Here is an 11,530-nt window from a genome sequence, read left to right as displayed (position 1 = left end):
GAGATGGATGGCGGGGCGGGCTGAGGGGAGAAGGGGGCGGAGGGCGGAGCGCGGGGCGGGCTGAGGGGAGAGGGCGGAGCGCGGGGCGGGCTGAGGGGAGCGGAGCCATGGCGGGGCCCCTGTGCCAGGGCTGGGGCCTGGGGGCGGCCCTGCGGAGCCGCGCCGCGCTCCGGCCGCTCGGGCTGCTGGCGCCGCCGGCACGGGGAGTGCTGGGGCCGGGAACGGGAACGGCAGCGGGATCGGGAGAGGCGGCGCTGGAGGAGAACCCCTTCTACGGGAAGTACCGGCACAAGATCCAGGAGCTGCGGAGGTGGGCCCTGGGGCAGGGACGGGGGTGGGCGGGCTGTGCTTTGCCGAAAGGGCGTGCCTGGGGAGCTCGCTCTTGGAGGAGAGATGTCGTTCTGTATTAGCTTTTCGCCCTCGTGAGAAACTCGATTAGTGCAGGCCGATTGCCTTGAAATTCATTCATCAGTGAGAGTCGTCTCCCAGCGCGGTCAGCTTGATGAGAGATGGTGTTGCGAAAAAGAAATTAAAATTTTGCGTTAAGAACGTGAATCAGTGTCATAGTAAACATTTTAAAAGGCCAAATGATGGTAATCGGCTAGCACTGCTCTCCACCTTTGGAAACCGCTGGAGCAGGTAAAGACTATTCCAACTTTGGAAATCACTGGAGCTAGCAAAGAGTATTCCAACTTATAGTCTTCCATCATGTTATAAAGGAGGATTTGGACAGAAAATGAATATGCAGAAGTTGGTCTTATTTTAGGTGTAAGTCCATCTGCTGTCCAGGCCACAAATCAAAACAGCCCATCGAAGAATCATGGTGTTGAATTATCCTGATAAAGATGGATTACCTTATTTAGCAGTATAAATCAGTGAAGCAAAAGACTTCACTGACTCACTCACAGAACCATGGAATGCCTTGGGTTGGAAAGTACCTTAGAGATCAACTACTCCAACCCCCCCTGCCATGGGCAGGAACAACTTCCACTAGGACAGGTTGCTCAGACCCCCATCCAGCCTGGTCTGTGCCAAAAACAAATCCAAAGCCTTGGGACGGAGGAGATATTGTGCAACAGCTTGCACAGTTTCCTAACTGTGCATTGATTTTTCCTGTTTATTGTCATAATTAAAACCTCAGGATTATTTAACCACAAACTGGAATGTTTTTGTTACAAGAATTTACGTCCAGTTGGACAAGGAGCAGGGGGGTGGACTTGGGTGGTCTTTATGGGTCCCTTCCAACTCGAGCTGTTCTATTGTTCTGTTGCACTGTTAACACTCCCTGTTCCAATTCAGATCCAGTCCAGATGTGTTTGAATCCCGTATGGAAAAAAGAAGTGAAGTGAAAAAGCAGCCTGTGGGACATTCCAAACAAGGGGAGTTTATCAGATGCATGGAGGAAAAGGCAAGGCCAATTTTCTTTGTAAATCACAAACATTAAAGCTATGTTATTTTTATGACATCAGTGTAATGTTACAAACTTGAAGCACCCCTGTTAGTAGGAGCCCAGGAATTTCACTGTGTGATGGCTAAAAGCATTCTTCTGTATTCCTCTGTATTATTTTTTAGACTGTAAATTCCCTGCTTGAAACCTTCTTTAAGTTTAATTAGTTCCAGATTAGTTTGGCCAGAGGAGTGACACAATCCTGCATTTATCATTTTTTAGTGAATGCAGGAGAACCATTCAATAATACTGGATCCAAAATGTGTAATAGTTTCCTTTTGACTAATCCTTTCTGGCCTTGAAATTCATGATTCACACTAAGTTTCTAAGTTTCTTACTTCATCTAATCAAGCATTTATTTTATTAAAAATAAACTGCAGTAATCTTCAAGTATCTTGAGCTCCCACTCAGGAGTTTTTGTCAGCAGCCAGGTTATGTGGGCCAGGGAAAGTAAATCAATGGTACTAAAGCATTAGGTGTAAAAATAAAGAAGAATGTTTTCTTGCAGGCAGAAGGCTTGGGCAGCAAGACATCAAAGGGAGGATTCACAAAGGATAAGGTAAGGGAGATGAACCCAAGTGTTAGGAGGGGACATGGTGGCAAGGCAAGGGTGTGCATTAACTTGTATTGCCCCAGCCAGGGCTTGTGTCAAGAACACTGATATAAATGTGGTGTTCATTATGCTGCATTTGAGTATAAGATCTTGGTTTACTGATGGGATCCCGTTGGGATCACTCTGGGGTTTTATTACTCTGTCCTTTCTCTGTGACACCCTGGAAGTTCCTTCCAGTCAGGGCATCTCTTCTGAACATTAAATGGAAAGGGTTAAGCTGCTTTTGCAGCATGGAAATACATTTGCAGTGATCAGCCAGCTCAGGGACAAGAGAATTCTCTTTCACGTTCTTTTATTTTGGTAAATATTCAGTGTAAGTCTGCCAAAGAGCACATTTTTGAGATGGCTGAAGGCAAAAGGCTGCAGCTCCTCTTGCAGCTTCAGTAGACATCCACACAACTGGAGCAAAGCATGTGGTTTGTCCTGAAAGAATCTATTCTGCCTCAGTGTGTGAATCTACATCTCAGTGTGTTGCTGCTGTATTTTATTTGGCAATTAAGGGGACTAAGTAACACTACAAATTGGATCAAGTTCCTCTAGGTTGATTTTGTTCTCTGTAATTGCATCCATTCATTCTGGATTCTTACAAGGTCAGAGAACTGTCATCATGCCAGATTCTTTATGCTTTCTCTTGCAGACACTTGATTCAGTTCTTAATGTTGAGATGGTGAAAGAAAAATCAGCAGAGGAGATAACACAGGTGATGGATTTAAATGGAATGAACTTGGCTTCACATCTGTGCTTAATAGTAATCTACATGTAAGGATGGAAATTTTACTTAAACTGAAAAGTAAAACATTGCTGTGGATGTGTATTTACAAAAAGCATATTTGCATGGGGATCCACAGGAGAAAATCAAGTTTTCTCCATCTAGGTAAGTCCTTCTAGGAGGTGCAGGTGCACTGGGTATTGCCATTCTGCTGTGGTGAAGAAAGACTTAACACAGAGGAGCACCATGCAAAGACTTGTCTTCTTTTGAGAATGTTTTGTAAGTTCTTCATTAAAAAAAAACCAACCAAACAAAACAAAAACAAACAAACAAACAAACAAACAAACCCCAAAAAACTCACAAAACCAAAAAAAAAAAAACACCACCAAAAAAGCCAACCAAAAGTCATTAGTGTGATTGTTGGGAAAAATATGAGAAACATTTCTGATGGTTAATAAATACCGAGCCACCTCTGAGCCCACTGCTGATTTCTGGTTGGAATCTGTCCTTTGGTACATTGGAACCTTTGGAGAAGTGTGTTGCATTAGCAGGAAGGTCAGGCTTGACTGAAAAATGACTTCCCAAAGTGCTTACAAAGGTTAGTTTGCATTTTAAAGCATGTAACATTACTGCTAAATGCTGGATTTAACTGTATCTCATTTCTTTGTTTCCTACAGATTTGGAATCAGTATTTTTCTGCAAAAGACACAGTTTATGCTGTTATTCCTGTAAGTAGTTTCTCTATAGTTCTGCACTTGAAAGCCAGCATGCAAAGCTTTCCTTTCCAACTGAGGTTCTGCTGCTTTTGAAAGCAGTCATTAAAGGAGGTTGAGGTTTCAAGAACAAACTTACTTTCTGGGCTGAGTGATTTTATTGCCCCAAACAAAGGCTTTTGTTTTCAGAAATGCATCCCCTTTTTTTTCCTCACTCAGAGGAGTCTCAGTAAATCAAGGACCTTTTTCTGCACACCTGGCTGGAATTTCCAGGCTTATTTTAATATAAGCATCCAATACTCTTCACAAGGCCCTAGTGTTTATTAAGTAGCATTTGTATTTTTAAAGTTATTTACTTTTTCTCAGAGTTGCTTGTTTCTTTGCCCTCTTCCCTGCAGCACAGGCAGCTGCCTCAAGGTTGATGTGGCAGTCCTAGAGCACTTGGCTGGTAACTTGCATGTTGCTAATCACTTAGGACTTAATTTCATATATTCACAATTATTGGCAGCACTGTCTTTCTTGAGATTGCAGGGTGTTTCCTGAGATAAGATCATACTTCTTACTCCTGATGACTTTTCCAGATGTTAATTGTTCTTAGTTTGCATTAAGCTGGAGGAGGCTTTTTTCACTTTGGGGATTTCTCTTTATTCTTCAGGGTCATTCCGTGATTGTGATCTCTTAAATCTGTCTTTTCACAACTGTGTGTTCCTTGAGTTCTTGAAACCTCATTTAGATCTGGGGTCTGATTTATAATTGTATTTGACCCTTTGTGCTGCAACTGAATTCAGGGGGAGGCAGTGTTCTAAATGTGTGATGGGCTGTATGCTCTGAAAGTGGAAGTGTGGGATTTGAAGTCAAGCAGCCTCATGTTTTGGTTTTCCCGGCATGTGGATGTTGTGAAAATAGTTTGACTTGCACTTTTACTGTAGCACAGGGCCAAAGCCAGGGACTCCAGTTAAAATGATGTAGGTCTTTCATTAGTGGGGCTGGCACTGTGCTTTGGTGCACTGTTTTAGGAGGAGTGTTGGAAGCTTTTTAAGACTTCAATGTAAACCAGATCCCAGGCACATTAGGAAGCAGTTCTTGGTGTCATCAAGGAGAAAAACACCCTTTGTCTTTTGCCAGAAGCTTTTTGTTGGCTGGAGGAAAGCTGGTTTATAATTCTCCCATGCTCAAAAGTACACATGAAGGAATTTCTTGTTGATGAATGGCATATGTTTTCTTTCCTGAACACCTAAGATTAGATATTAATATAGTGCTGGGAAGAAAAGAAAAAAAAAAAAAGAAAAAAAAAATTTGGGCAAAAGATTTTGGGAAACACAGAGAACATGTAAATGAGATTGCCAGGTTTCATCAGGACTGACTAAGTAGGGTTGTGGTTTTAATTTAAACCTAAGCAGAAAGTATGTTATTGAGTGTATATTTATACTGAATGCATTTTTATACTGAGGAACAGATGACAATGATGTAAATCCACAATTTGGAGCCAGGGATGTGTTGTCTCACTCAGCTGTTGACACTACATGATGCAGTGGAGCAATTACTGAAAGAGGATGTAATGTAAGCCTCAGGCCTGGGGCCCCCACATCCAGGGAATGAAGCTCTGGATCCAAGGATTTTGCTGCTGCATTTTAGAGACAGCCTTGTTAAAACGGGTTGCTGATGACTTTTAGGTAAATAAGAACTAAATGCAACTTTCCATGCACTCATTGCCACCTGTCCCTGCAGTGGGACCTTCTCCAGGTGGAAGCTGTACCCTCTAAAAATTAATGAGGTGATTGTGAACAGCTCTGCATCCATGTTTGTGTTAGTAAAAATGAAGTTCTCTTTCTTCTTCCCCAAAGGCAGACAAGTTTGATGTGATGTGGAAGAGAGCCCAGAACTGTCCATCGGTATGTACAGCAGTGCAATGCTTCTCTTCAAAGTCTGATCCATTAACTTTTGACCCTCCTGTGTTCATGCCCATTGTATCAGCCTGATTAGTAAAATCCAGGTGTTCAAACACTTGTCCTGGTGCTCAGATAAAACAGTGCCCATTCATCCGTATGAAACCGTTTGATCTAGATAGAAGAGATGGAGGGTTGAGAGAACAGCACAGAATCTCCCAGGAAATGGAGACTTTACTGGGTTGATGGATTAGTCCTATCTACTTCACTTGCCAAGAGCAAGATCAAATGTATCTGGCTTCCCGAGCTACTTTGAGATTGGGAAGTTATTTATAGCCTGAAGTGCATCTCTGTACAGTGCCCTGGCATTCAGTCAGGTATCCTGCAAGATTTTCTGCTCCCGTGTTGCCCTTCCATTGGTGTGGGAAAACAAGTCTGTACCCTGTGGAGCTGGACAGGCTGTAAATGTCTGAGAGGTGCTGCCTGTTCTGGAGCAGCTGATGAAATGACAGGATGAAATGCTCTGCTCCTTACCTTGTATTTGACCATTTCTGCTGTTAGTTTTCTAGATGAGAACAAAAAGGTCAGACTCTGAATGTTCTCCACTTTCCTTTCCTTTTTATGTCTCAAAATACTGATAAAAGTATTTGTCAAGATATTTGCTAATGAATTAATGCTGATAGGGTAATTCTACTTTATTGTGTGCTTTGAAGTCTGGTTTTTGCTGTCCTGTCACTTGTGGTGGGACAAAGAATGTCTTTTTTTCTGTTGTGGTTCTGTCACTAAAACACTAATGCTGGAGACCAGTGTGACACAGGCAGCATTTTGTTCTATGTAAGGGAAAATTGTTTTTTGGTGGGGTTTTTTTGGTTGGTTTTTTTGGTGTTTTTGTTTTGGTTTGTTTTTTTGTTTGTTTTGCTGTTGTTGTTGTTTGTTGGGTTTTTTAAAAATAATTTTTCTGCAGTTTCTGTATGCTTTGCCAAGAAAAGAAGGTTATGAGTTCTTCGTGGGGCAGTGGTCTGGAACAGAATTACACTTCACTTCCCTGATAAATGTTCAGGTGAGTGTTTGAGATAAAAACTTCAAAATTGACTTAGGATCCAGAAATAGATAATATCAGCATATTGCAATACATGGTATTTACTAAATAGTTTAGCCAACACGGTGTCTAGCTTAACTTGATAATAATAATGACAAAGTCTATTATTAATTCTGGTTTAATTGTACATTAGTTACAGGTAAATTAGTAAGTGTCCTTCTGATGTAGAGGAGAATGAGGTAGAAATTCAGTAGTCTCAAAACATGAGCAAGAGCCAAGCTTTTTAGAACTGTTGGTGCAGGCTGCTTAAAATACCAGTAGATGCTGTAAGATGAAATACCTTCCTAAAAATTGTGGGTTCTTTTAAATGCAAAATGGTCTTTAGTCAAGGAAAAAAAAAAAACAAAACAACCTTACTCTGCAAATCCCTTGTTTTCTGTAAATACTGAGAATAATGAACTTCTAATTGGGACTGACCCTTAAGCCCTGGGAAGTAACTGCCTCTGTGGCAGTTAATGCTCAAGGTTTTGTAATCAAGCACCCAAATCTGCAGTGGAGTGAAGGTTTTTATGGGATACTGACAGGTTTCTTTCTTTCAGACCCAAGGTGAAGCTGCTCCAAGCCAGTTGGTCTTGTACCATTATCCTGATCTGCAGAAGGAGAAAGGGATAGTACTAATGACAGCAGAAATGGACTCCAAGTTCTTGGTAAGAGAGGTCTGCTCATTGCCTTCCTTTGTTTTATGCTGCAACTCCTCCTACAGTTTTGAATTAAAATCAGATTACAGTGAAGCCTTTCAAAGACCCTTTGCCAAAGAATGGTCTCACTGTCTTTCTTTAACCTAATGTACTTAAGGCTAGGGAAAGCCAGAAGGGAATCATCAGTCTTTGATTTCAGTTTATGCATTCCTTTTTTTTTTTTTTTTTTTTTTTAATTTGGGTATTATAGTTGATCATTGTAAAAAAACAAAGCTTCTATTTTTCTTACTAACAGAAGCAAATTTAAATGAAAGCTGTTGCTGCCTGCAAACAAGTTAAAACAGTGTTTTGAAGCTTAATCCTATTTGTCAAAGCAGGAGACTCCAGAGTTGTGTGTTCACTTTGTGCACACTGGTCTCTGTGTAGGCACACTGTTATTGGCAAAACTGTCCCAGTGCCTGGACTGGTGGCACTGGGTACTGTAGTGGTGGAACAGCATGGTTAAAATATCCCTTCTCTAATTGAGCTCCTGACACCCCTTCTGAAACAATAAGCAGAGTAATTGGTAATGCTTTTCCTTTTCCCTGTTGGATCTCAGAGCAAACAATCAGTCTTTGCAAGTAAGTCAGCTGTTAGAAGGGAAAAATGAGGACTTGGTGCATCTTGGAGTGGGCCGGGCTCACAAAAGGCCCACTTGACCTCTAAGGCAGATGCACAGCTGGACAGTTGCTAAAACACACAGTGTTGGAGTGTTTAAGTAGGTCAGGAGCCACAGGGAGGTGGTTTGTTAAGAGATTTGCTGAACTAAGGCGACTTGGAGTTGAGCCATGTCGTGAGAAGGGCTGTGGCATTTCTTTCCCAATGGGACACTGGCACAGCCCGATGGTGACAGCTCTGTTCTCACTGCCAGGTGGTGCAGGATGCCCAGTGCTTGGCCAACCAGGTGCAGCTCTTCTACGCCACGGATCGCTCCGAGACCTACGCCTTGGTGGAGACCTTCAACCACAGATCCAGTGAATTTAAATACATGTCAGTTATTGCAGAGCTTGAGCAAAGTGGGCTTGGAAGAGAACTGAGACCTGGGCAGGCTTCTGACAAGTCATAGAGCCTGGCCCGTGGTGAAAGGAGCCAGCAGCAGGCAGGGGGCCCCAGGAGGGGTGGTCCCAGTGTCTCCTGTTTCACAGCTTGGATTTGGCCACAGGAAGAGTCTGCAGACTTCTGGAGAGTGCTGTCAAGCCTGTCTGGCACTGATGCAAGATTAGGACTTGGGCCATTTGAACAACAGTAACTAATTGCCAAAAAATGGAGCCCAGTACTTCAGTGTAACTTCATCAGAAAAAGCCATTTTCCCTGTCCTTTTACTTTCTGCTGCCTGCTGGGTTGTGGAAATCTGAAATAAAGTGACAGAAGGGGAACTGTGTAACAGGCTGTACTGACATCAGGAAGGAGATAACAACCAGCGTTTCTTCTCAGTAAAGGCATTTTAAATGCCCTCCACCATTATAATTGCATGGCTCAGTGCTTTTTAATCTCTGTGGAATTCATACAGGCTTGTCCATCAAGAAGAAAGAATAGGAGCAATGGCCTAAGACAGACACCTCTTTGTATCTCTGTGAGGTTTCTTACACAGATGTATATTGTGGTCTGAGCTTTTCTCAGGATTAAAAAAAACAGTCACTAGATTTGATCTGGGAAATTTTTTTAATTGATGTATTTATTCTGTTGTGATGTTTCTGTCTTTGAGATGTTGTTTTTGAGCAGTATGAACATGGTTTTATTTTTTTAGCATATTTTTAATAGTGTAGAGGAATCATTGCCTGTTTTACAGGATTATTTTTTCTCAGGCTGGCATCTAGTCAGCCAACGCACAAATGGCATTTGAAGGAACAAAAAATAACTCTTGTTACCACTTCAGGAGAGGCACTATCCATAATAAAGGGAAGATGGACTGGCATTGTGACAGGGAGAGTCACCAGCCAGCTTCTTGTTTGTCAAGTGAAAAAAAAGTCCTGGTATGAGCATGCAGAGCTGCTTTAACACAGCAGTGTTGGTCAGAGCCTGGTTTCACAGACTGCAGCAGACTGGGGGTTTTAAACCTGCCTCCAGCAAAAGAATCCCAAAACTGATGCTTTGAGCGTCTCTAATGTTCACTCCCCGCAGAGGCAGGCAGCACATCCATGGACAAGGACACTGCAGCAGTGTGATCTGCAGCCAGCACTGTCACCACTGCACGGGGGACACAGGACAGCCAGGATCTTCCAGAAGCAACACTGCAATGCTTCTCATGTCTACATCAAACCCCAGCACTAACTCATCCTTAGCACTAATTATCCCTGGGCCACATTGCACCTTGTCAGCCTGCTGGAGCTGGCAAGCATCCATTCCCTCCTTTGCCAGAGAAAGGGGGGAAGGAAGGATCTGCAGTTTGTGTCTCTGTTGGAGGGCATGGCTGGGATCAACTTTCTTCATTAACCACAACCTGACACAAAGCTGTGATGGGTTATGAAGGTTTCTTGTAGCATCTTTTTGCCGTGTAGTTGTAGGATCCCATTGCTGTAATTCCCACTGTCACTGTATTCCTCAGCCCATTCTTGGCACTACATGACCTTTGAAAGGTCCCTTCCAACCCAACCCATTCTCTGATTTTATCACATGAACACTTCAGCTGAGCACTAAACCTACACACTGCAGTTTTGTGTTGAGGTCTATTTTACCACCAGCTCATAGATGTTATGTGTGAACTCCCATCCAGTCAGAAAATTGCAGGATGTTTCTAAAAGAGGCAGATTTTCTCTTGGGGCCTTGCTGAAAGGAGATGGTCTTGCTCCCTGGTAATGTCTTTTGGTTTCTGTTCATTGAGTGAGTACAGAGCAGTCTGCAGAGCAGGGGAATAATCAATCACAGGAGGTGTGGATAGGGCTGTGATAATCTGAACAGCAAATCACCTTTATTAAAAGGCATTTCTACTTCTGGTTTATAGTGTTCATGCTCCATTTATAATTTTTCCTTTGCTGATAGAAGGGCTGTTTTGATTAATTATTCACTTCCTGCTTTGAAGAAGTCAAAGCTGCTGCATTCATTTTTAATATAGCTGTAATGTAACATCCCTGAGAGTGAAATCTATGGCTTCCAAACCTACACCACAGGCTCTTTCTGAGCATAAAAGATCAAATTCTCAGGTATAACGCTGTAGTGATCACTACCTGTAATTTTGAGAAGTGTTTTTTTCAACCCATTATATTGTAATTTTGCAGAGACTCCATTTTCTTAATATTGGAAAAGCCAATTCTTTATTCACTTATCTTACTTTATACGGTTTTTACAGACTGTTGTTTCGTGTGCAACACCTATTGGCTGGTAGTCTTCTTACTACTTCATTTTTTTGGTCTGAAGGGGATTTGTGTGTACATGCTAAGATTCGGGTTCTTTACATTTTTCCTTTATGGATTTCCTTATGGGTTCTCATGAAAGAGATGCTCTTTTTCAACCCAAGAATAGGTTGTTGTGTGACTCAGCCCGCCACAGCCCTCCTGGGGCTGCTGCATCCCCGTCGACCCCCAAAACACCCGCGGTAGAAAACCGGAGGGGAAAAGCAACACAAAAAAAACGAAAAAGGGAGAAAAGCACCGCAAACACATGCAGAAAAGGTTCAAAAGGCCCAAAGCGCTTGTAGCTCCCTCCTCCGGCCCCGGCAGAGCCGCGGGGGCTGCTGGAAAGGGCGCGCAGAGCCCGGGAGGGAACAGATTGGAGCCGTCAGCTGTGGGGAGGAGCTGGGAGTTGGAAACGTGCTCCGCTTGCTGCCGTCCGCAGCGCGGGGGCGTTCCGCATGGAGCTGCGAACCGAGCGGTGCCCGGGGCTCGGGGCTTTCTGCAGCATCAAACTCACCCGCGCGGAGCCACCGCGGCTTCCCGAGGAGCGGGAGAGGCCACCCCGCATCGCCGCCCGGGGACACTGTGTCCCGCCGGAACCACTGGACACAGCCACATGCACACAGATCCCGGCTCCCGGCTTTTTTTGTTTTTTGTTTTTTGTTTTTTTTCGGTTCCCGGTGCGGCCGCGTCTTCACCTGGTTTGGACTGAAAGAAGTTTCCAAGTGGATATAACATTTTTAAATAGTCTTTTCAAGATGAAAAACGGATTTCAAAGGAAGCTTTTCCATCGTTCGTGGGTAGAGCGAACAGAAAAGGCCGTGCAGACACGGGAGCTACTGACCCAGAGGTCTCTGGAGCCCGCGGGGGGGGCGGTTGCCGCAGCAGCTGCGGTCCCTTCAGCAAATTGTAGTTTTTGTAACGAACTTCTAATAAAAGACCAAGTCGGTAACGATTTTGTGGCTACCATCTCTTCCCACATGGCCGCTGCCCACAAAAACTGCCCCAAGTCGTCCCACCTTTCGATGGAAAAGGCATTTTGTACCTCTACTCTTGT

The 11,530-nt window shown here is 43.5% G+C and overlaps 1 protein-coding gene across 1 annotated transcript; it reads left to right on the top strand.

Annotated features, from left to right (window-relative positions):
* The first annotated feature begins 78 nt into the window (after positions 1–78).
* Positions 79–8,602, top strand: ATPAF1 (ATP synthase mitochondrial F1 complex assembly factor 1). The gene is made up of 9 exons (XM_066192767.1): positions 79–310; positions 1,300–1,408; positions 1,956–2,006; positions 2,698–2,760; positions 3,447–3,497; positions 5,327–5,374; positions 6,333–6,428; positions 7,007–7,114; positions 8,016–8,602. The coding sequence occupies exons 1-9, from the start codon at positions 108–110 to the stop codon at positions 8,208–8,210; spliced, it is 924 nt and encodes a 307-aa protein (XP_066048864.1). The 5' UTR covers positions 79–107; the 3' UTR covers positions 8,211–8,602.
* The last annotated feature ends 2,928 nt before the right edge of the window (positions 8,603–11,530 follow it).

The sequence above is a fragment of the Chamaea fasciata genome, unplaced genomic scaffold (genome assembly GCF_029207755.1).
Source record: "Chamaea fasciata isolate MVZ Bird 193981 ecotype frontalis unplaced genomic scaffold, bChaFas1.0.hap1 SCAF_10, whole genome shotgun sequence".
Classification (NCBI taxonomy): domain Eukaryota; kingdom Metazoa; phylum Chordata; class Aves; order Passeriformes; family Sylviidae; genus Chamaea; species Chamaea fasciata.
The sequence above is the reverse complement of the archived record's forward strand: the minus strand, read 5'-3'. Positions and strand labels throughout refer to the sequence as shown.